The sequence below is a fragment of the Borostomias antarcticus genome (genome assembly GCF_949987555.1).
Source record: "Borostomias antarcticus genome assembly, chromosome: 14".
Lineage (NCBI taxonomy): Eukaryota > Metazoa > Chordata > Actinopteri > Stomiiformes > Stomiidae > Borostomias > Borostomias antarcticus.
Window position 1 is genome coordinate 23,290,231 of NC_140247.1, and position 8,644 is coordinate 23,298,874.

The window sequence follows — 8,644 nt, forward strand, 5'->3', positions numbered from 1 at the left end:
CTTACTTCTCCACTGCAGAGCGCTTCTGGGACTTGCCCTGGTAGTTCAACGCCATTTTGGTCTCCATGCCTGTGTACACCGCCACGCCTGCAGGAGGGAGAGAGAGGGGAGGGGGGGGGGGGAAGAGAGTGAGAGAGACAGAAAGAGAAAGAGAGAGAGAGAGAGAGAGAGAGAAAGAGAGAGAGAGAGCCATGTAGTCTTGCAATACCAGATGGGATTCAGGATCTCAGAAAACCCAGACGTTCAGAAGACTATGTTGAAATAGTCGCTAGAACACCGGTGAGAACTGGCGGTAACAAGACTGCGCTTACTGCTTTGGATTGGTTCAAACCTGAACAAAGCCACGCCCTAAAGACTTTGGATTGGTTCAAACCTGAACAAAGCCACGCCCTAAAGACTTTGGATTGGTTCAAACCTGAACAAAGCTACGCCCTAAAGACTTTGGATTGGTTCAAACCTGAACAAAGTTACGCCCTAAAGACTTTGGATTGGTTCAGCAATGCTTTTTTTTTTTTCAACCCTCCAACTGTTTCTGCCCACTTTAACCTAGGAAATCTGAATGAAAGTCGTCAGCCTGTAGTGGAGCGAAGCGTTCAGAGACTGACTGGGACTCTATGGGCCAGCAGGTAGGCCGCTGCGCTCGTTGAGTGGGACCATCAACACACTACTGTTAACTCATCACTGGATCCTTTAACTCACCATAGATCTTTAGAGTGTTCTTCAACGTAGCGCCTTTCAGGAGTAGGTTCTCTGGACCCAGTGACCTGGAGGACATCATGGCGCACGCACACGCACGCACACGCACGCAGTCACATTACATTAGTCATTTAGCAGATGCTTTCATCCAAAACAACACACAATAATCACATTTAACGTACTGTAGGAAGTCAGTGAACTTGCCAGAACTCACACGCGCATCTCCTGTCTAAACAAGTGACTAAAGAGCATAATCTAGTGCTAAAGCCAAAATGCAATAGTAGCAAACTAAAAATACAATAGGTGCTTAAGAGGGAAGATCCGGGAGACGGCTCTTAAGCACCTATAGAAGGTGTGCGAGCACACACACAAACACGCGTTTACTGCATCGAGCCACACATTTGCTTTCCGCACCATCTCCCTCTCAGCTCTCGCTGGCTGGCACGCGGGCAGCCGGTCTGGAACGGCAGCTAGCGACAGCCATGCCTGCAGCCCCCCGCCCCCCCCACCCCTCTCCTCTCCCCAGCGTTCCTCAGAAGGACTCAGCCTAATCTTTCACAAGACTAGGGCTGTCCCCGGCTCTGAATTTCGCGAGTCGAATCAGATTCGCCGGTTCAAACCAGAGATTCGATGATTCGTTCCTCCTTTCCCCCCCCATATTTCTAACGTTAGGCTGAGGGAGACCGTGGGGGTCGGGACAGCTGTCAAACTAAATCAAACGCGCATGCAGCACAAAAGACGCTTGTTGTTCTTGCTGAATCATCTAGCCCACAGTGTCCATCTTCTTCAGATGCCCCCATGTTTAGCAGTGTTTCCCATAGCCTACATTAGGGTTGGGTGATTTGAAGATAGTCTCCTCAACTGTGCATTTAAAAGCGTGCGTGAATAGGCCGTCACTGAAGCATTTTCGCGGCTCAATACGAAAAATATATCTTTCCATCGGATATCTTAGTTCATACAAGAAGATGGATCTAAGACAGCAGTTTTGTGTGGTGATATTCCGTTGGGGAAATGCAGGTGATTGCTGGCGCACAGTAGGCTAAGTGCACAGCGGAGGGGAGAAGGATTCCCTGCCTTCACTCCGCTATATCAGACTTAAGTCTCCTTTTACTGCACAACAAACAGCTCCAGTAACAGCCTAGATCTAAAACCAGTGACTGTCCTTTTAAAACCACAAGGCAGGTGAATTGTCTGAGCCCACCAGCGCATCTTGACAGTAAAAAAACGACTGCTCAACTTCAAGAATCTCAGTGGACTTAAGGGTCGCCGACTGATGATTGGACTCGTGGACTTTCAGGGGACAGCCCTTTCAGGGGACAGCTCTTTCAGGGGACAGCTCTTTCAGGGGACAGCTCTTTCAGGGGACAGCTCTTTCAGGGGACAGCTCTTTCAGGGGACAGCTCTTTCAGGGGACAGCTCTTTCAGGGGACAGCTCTTTCAGGGGACAGCTCTTTCAGGGGACAGCTCTTTCAGGGGACAGCCCTTCAGGGGACAGCTCTTTCAAGGGACAGCCCTTTCAGGGGACAGCTCTTCAGGGGACAGCCCTTCAGGGGACAGCCCTTAGAGGGGACATCAGGAAGAGGGCAGAGACGGAACGCCTGTCTGGGAGGAGCTTTGTGAGCAGCTCCTCTTTTACTCCACTGCTTTTAGCGCCCGTTTGGAGTTATGGATCAATGAAAGAGTGATTTGATGGTAATGCGCCCGAGTGCTTAACCACCGAACGTGTTCATTTCTTGTGTGTGTGTGTGTGTGTGTGTGTGTGTGTGTGTGTGTGTGTGTGTGTGTGTGTGTGTGTGTGTGAGAGAGAGTTTGGGGAAGATGGACATTGGGTGTGCCCTGACTGTTCTCACCTCACAGCAGGCTCCTGGTCGTTCCTGTAGATATGCATACGGCCAACAAACCTAGACGCGCGCGCACACACACACACACACACACACACACACACACACACACACACACACACACACACACACACACACACACACACACACACACACACACACACACACACACACACACACACACACACACACACACACACACACACACACACACACACACACACACTTATTACCCCACCCAATAGCAGCTATATGCACTACACAATACACAGTCTCTTTTATACAGTTTTATCACAGATGGACGGGGCTGGTTGGTTTAGCAGACTTCCCCGTTACCCTAACAGCCTGGTGTCTCGGCCCATGGGGGTGGATCAGTATTCAGACGTGAACTCGTGTCAAAATGGGAGGCGCTCGCAGTCGCAAACGCCATCTGCTCGTCACCGGGACCTTGCGAAAAGGCGGGCTGCACCAATCATGAGCCTGGGTAATCGCTGATGGCCCTCCAGCGGCGTGCGCCGGGCCGGCTGGCAGCGACACCCCCCCCCCCACCACCACCCAGCTTTGATCTGCCCCCCCCCCCCCCCTCCCCTCCCCTCCCACATCAAACGCCAGCCTCCGGCTCAGGCCCTGATGAGCAGCCAGCTGTAACCGGCGGCGTTTCGCCTGTAGGGGGTGCCAGAGTCCAGCTCTTGGCGCCTGACTGCCACAGGCCGGTCTCTCTGAGCTTGCTCAGGGCCAAAAACCCGTCTGGCTGAACTTTACTTTCGTTTCCTGGGCAGCCTCACTGACAAACCACAGCTTACTCCCAACACCAGTCCTAATATGTCAGTGCGCTAGCATGGCTGCGCTAACACCCTGCCAGCAGCTTGCTACTGTCATCCCTCTGCTACCATTAAAGGCTACCAAGACGTCGAGTGTCGGCGTTTATCAGGTCCTACGATTAACTGATCTTGTCCGCGCACATTCTGTGTCAGTCTAGCGTAAATCCGCGGGGTGACGGCGTGACGGGTGCCTACTTGTAGAGGTCGGGCTGAGGTTGCTCACACTCGATGGTGGCGTAGAGAGACGCCATGTCCTTCTCCGTTTCTGGCACCGTGTAGTGTGTCTGAGGGGGAGGCACAGAGGGAGGGGAGGGGAGGGGGGGGGGAGTGCTGACTGTTTCAGGTCAGGTCATCACTGTAGCAACTCTCGTACAGCACACGTGCGCGTGCACGCACAACGCATAGAAGCCTGCCTGAGCACACGCACATCGATGGGACAGTCAGGCACACAAAACTACAGTGCACAGAAACACACACGCAAACAGGTTGGACAGAGCAGCTAGCTGTAGCTAACTTATGGTCGGACTCCTCATAGACCAGCTAATTGTGGCTACCTTCCTCATGAAGCAGCTAGCTGTAGCTACCTTATGGTTGGACTCCCCGTCCAGGCTGGCGGTGGTGACGAAGCAGGTGTCATCGTCCCTGCTGGACTGGAGCAGGATGAGGTCACAGGGAAAGGTCTCGTCCTCCTGCACCTCCACTACGTCTCCCACCTGGGGAAGGGGGGTCGGGGGCATCAACTAGAGCTTCATCTCTGATGGATCATTCTCCAACACACACACACACACTGTTTCCACATCCAAATGCCAGCGTTCCCGCCCCCTCCCCCCCCCCCCCCCCCCTCCTCTCCCCAGCTCCTCCCTAAGGGGACGTTCATTTCCTGGGGGGACGCCGGCGCCGGAAAGGTACCTTGATTCTCTCGCTCTCCGTGCGTGTTCTCCGGCCGTCCTCCAGCACCGTCACCAGGTACTTATTCACCTCGTTGTCGGCCTTGTGCCGCAGCCAGTCCTCATAGCCCTGGGGGGGGGGGGGGGGGGCCGAGAGGACAGAGAGAGAGAGAGAGAGAGAGAGAGAGGTGTTTTACAGGAGCAAGGAAGGACAGAGGGGGTTAGGGGAGAGTGACCAAAGGAGGATGCAGGTGGATAGAGGACAGAGAGAGAGAGAGAGAGAGAGAGAGAGAGACATAGAGAGAGACATAGAGAGAGAGAGAGAGAAACAGAGAGAGAGAGAGAGCGAGAGAGAGAACGATAGATAGAGAGCACTGCACCTCGGTGACACTACAGAGGCTCCCCTGCTGTCCCACTTGAAAGCCTGGCGGGGGGGGGGCAGGGGCACTACAGCCCCGCCCGCTGCCTCTGGCCCATATACCTCTGGAAGGAAGGCCACACGCCATGGTGCGCTTTCCAAAGGCCCTCACAGCAGGCCACCGACTAAACCAGCCCTAAAACAATGCATCTAAAGCCACGACAGGGCTGGCTACAGAGGAGGAGAGGAGAGGAGAGGAGGAGACGGGACAGAAGCGGAGAGGAGGAGACAGGACAGAAGAGGAGAGGAGGAGAGGAAAGGAGAAGACAGGACAGAAGAGGAGAGGAGGAGACAGGACAGAAGAGGAGAGGAGGAGACAGGACAGAAGAGGAGAGGAGGAGAGGAAAGGAGAAGACAGGACAGGAGAGGAGAGGAGGAGACAGGACAGGAGAGGAGAGGAGGAGACAGGAGAGGAGAGGAGGAAACAGGACAGGAGAGGAGAGGAGGAGAGGAAAGGAGAAGACAGGACAGGAGAGGAGAGGAAAGGAGGAGACAGGAGAGAGGAGAGGAGAAAGGAGGAGAGGGACACTCCATTGATCGCGGCGATACGACCATTTGGTCCATCTGCCAGACCACGTTATCCCTCTTTCTCCCTCATATCAAAGCATCACTATGTCTGCCTTTGAAGACCATTGAAGGACATTGTTTGCAACTTGCTGCGACTGCATTTAATGCTGGCAATGGCCCACGCCTATGACAGACTGGTCATATTTCACACAAACGTCCCCTCCAAGAGCAAATATCTGGAGGAAGGAGAGGAGAGGACAGGTGGGGGGGGGGGGGCAATGAGAGGAGGTGAGGTCAGAGGTTAGAGGGCGCGGGGGTCTCTTACCTGTTTGATGGCCGTTACCGTGATCACGAAGAACAAGGGGAGACCGCTGGTGACGGGGCTCGTGGGCGTGTCCACTATGACCTGTGAGACGGGACACATCAAAGGGCCGGTTTAACCAACAGGATTGGGGGGGGGAGCATCTCCAGTCAGTTTTGGTCAGGGTTCGCACGCGTTCGCCCTTTTGGTTGCTGTCTAGCTTAGCCACACGAGAACCAGCGCAGTGGCCTTGTGGTCCACCCCGAGATCGGGAGGTCGATGGTTCGATCCCCGGCCGAGTCATACCAAAAACTATAAAAAATGGCACCCAATGCATCCCTGCTTGGCACTCAGCATCAAGGGTTGGATTGGGGGTGAGTCCCTGTGACATACTAGCGTCATGTCCAGGGGGTGGACTGGTCCATCAAACTGCCTCACGCTAAGGAACCAGGAGATAGGGTCCTGAACAAGGTTATTATAGTTAACGAAAACTAACTAAAAAACGAAAACTAGGTGTGAAAAAACATTTTAGTTAACTGAAATAAAAATAAAAACTAGACTTTACAAAAAAACGATAACTAACTAAAACTGTATTGTGTGTTTACAAAACTCACTAAAATAAACTAAAATTATTGAGACAATTTCCTTAGTTTTAGTCTTTTTCATTTCATACATACTGTAAGCCTAGTATTTTGGGTGGATATGAAATCTATCCTCCATTTTTTTTAGCTGTGTCCCTGCACAGAAGTAACCTGACGTGCGCCAGATGGATTGTTTCACACGGAGTGAAACAACATGAGCTCACGAGATCAGGACAGTCTCACGAGGCTAGCGCAGAAGAAAAAAAAACTAAAACTAATACTGAAACTAATAAATACTAAACTAAAACTAAGCATTTTCAAAAAATAAAAACTAAACTAAACTAGCAAACCTGCTTTAAAACTAATCAAAACTAAACTGAAATTGAAAACAAAAAGTTAAAAAAACGATATAAAAATAAAAACTAATGAAAAAAGCAAAACTATTATAACCTTGGTCCTGAACCATTGATTCTCAAGGCTACTTACTTACTTGCTCCGCCACACTAACCAGACCAGAACGCTGCGTGTGATTGGTCGGTCAGCATCAAGCAAGTGACTGCCCAAGCCCTGGGGGGGGGGAGGGGGGGGTGTGTGACAGCTCAGCTCTCACCCATAGCCGGGGGGTGTGACAGGCGTAGATGTGTGTGTATGTGTGGCAGTTTCCCAAATCTGACGTCAGCAGAAGAAACGCGGGCGAGACGGCGCGCTGAGGAGCGGACGGTGCGTGTCCATGTCAGAGCTCTGAGAGGAAGCAGGCACCAGGCTACTACTGGGAGAGAGAGAGAGGGAGGGGGGGGGGGAGAGAGAGGGAGGGGGGGGGGAGAGAGACAGAGAAAGAGAAAGAGGGAGAGAAAGAGAGAGGGAGAGAGAAAGAGAGAGGAAGAGAGGGAGAGAGAGAGAAAGAGAAAAAGAGAGGGAGAGAGAAAGAGACACAGGGAGAGAGAGACAGAGAAAGAGAAAAAAGGAGAGAAAGAGAGAGGGAGAGAGAAAGAGAGAGGAAGATAGAGAGAAAGACAAAAAGAGAGGGAGAGAGAGAAAGAGACAGAGAGAGCGAGAGAGAAAGAAAGAGAGAGAGACAGAGAGAGAGCAAGAGAGGGAGAGAGAAAGAAAGAAAGGGAGAGAGAGAGACGGAGAGAGAGAGAGAGAGGGGGGGGGGGGGGGGGGTGTACCGAGGTCAGGTAATCCTAAACGACCAGCTCAGGATCACCACCTGGCCAGCGCTCCTGGTCTACAGGCCATAACTCCAAAACCTGTGTGTGTGTGTGTGTGTGTGTGTGTGTGTGTGGAGCCTCTAAAGCCGTCACAAGGCAGATTAGGCCCCCCATGCTCCTGGTCTTGCAGTGTGCAGAAAGTGAATAACGCAGCTCTCACTGACTGAGGGTGAGTACACACACACACACACGCACGCACACGCGCACCTCCAGAGTCACATAGAGTGGCTTGTTGGCATTCCAGCCAGGGAGCTGTACAAGCTGTCAGATAGACATCAGCTGAGGCAGGAGCAGGGGACGAGCAGCGAGCCATCACACACACACACACACACACACGCACGCGCACGCACGCACACACCCACGCACGCACGCACGCACGCACACACACGAGCAGTGAACCGAGCAATGAACCGTGTCTCCGCTGCTCTCCTCTCACTTGTGCTGTGACTGGGAATGAGACAAAACGCTCCTGCATGCACTGTTGCAGACTCACTCACACACACACACACACACACACACACACACACACACACACACACACGCACGCGCACGCACGCACACACCCACGCACGCACACACACGAGCAGTGAACCGAGCAATGAACCGTGTCTCCGCTGCTCTCCTCTCACTTGTGCTGTGACCGGGAATGAGACAAAACGCTCCTGCATGCACTGTTCCAGACTCACACACACACACACACACACGCACACGCACGCACGCACACACACGCACACACACACATCCAGAGAGCACACGCCTAAGCATCTGAGCTTTACTTAGATTACAATTAAGTGGGAGATAAATCAATTGGAAGCCAGAGACGGCCTAGAGCGCATCCTACCTTCAGCAGGAATGCAGAGTGAGGGACACGGGGGGGGGGGGGCAGGGACACAGACCACCATACCTCGTCCCCCAGGCACCCCCGGGCCGACCGCTAGGAGACACTGGTCCCGGGAGACAATCCGGGTCTCTCCTGTTCACTAGCAGTTTCTCTACGCAGATCAGGCTGGACTTCCCCCACCATCTCCAACCATTTCTCTCTGATATAGTCTCGACTGGGCCAATCGGGGGCCGTCTTCTGACCGCTGTCCCGCCCTCCCAGTAGAACGTAGCCCCCTGATTGGTTCCAAAATGAAACGCATTCGGCCGCTGGCAGAACCGAACCAACAAGCAGTAACGTTAATGATCACTATGCTGATTGGCTGAAGGAGTTAAATCTGTCAAGGCAAGAACGCCCACCAACCGATAATGTTCGAGATAGGCCTGATCTGTGGACAGGAAAGGCCTGATCTGGACAGGAAAGGCCTGTTCTGGACAGGAAAGGCCTGATCTGGACAGGAAAGGCCTGATCTGTGGACAGGAAAGGCCTGTTCTGGACAGG

At 52.9% G+C, this 8,644-nt stretch overlaps 1 protein-coding gene across 1 annotated transcript in view; it reads right to left on the reverse strand.

Moving 5' to 3' along the window:
- The window catches only part of atp11c (ATPase phospholipid transporting 11C (ATP11C blood group)), a gene marked incomplete at its 3' end in the record, with an annotated part of 42,473 nt that overhangs the window by 17,212 nt on the left and 16,617 nt on the right, over positions 1–8,644 (reverse strand). The window contains exons 4-10 of the mRNA XM_084449281.1: positions 5,496–5,576; positions 4,268–4,375; positions 3,943–4,071; positions 3,554–3,642; positions 2,547–2,597; positions 700–764; positions 6–87 (exon numbers count right to left, since the gene is read on the reverse strand). Coding sequence (XP_084305407.1) covers positions 6–87; positions 700–764; positions 2,547–2,597; positions 3,554–3,642; positions 3,943–4,071; positions 4,268–4,375; positions 5,496–5,576 — 605 coding nt within the window. The remainder of the gene's footprint in view (positions 1–5; positions 88–699; positions 765–2,546; positions 2,598–3,553; positions 3,643–3,942; positions 4,072–4,267; positions 4,376–5,495; positions 5,577–8,644) is intronic.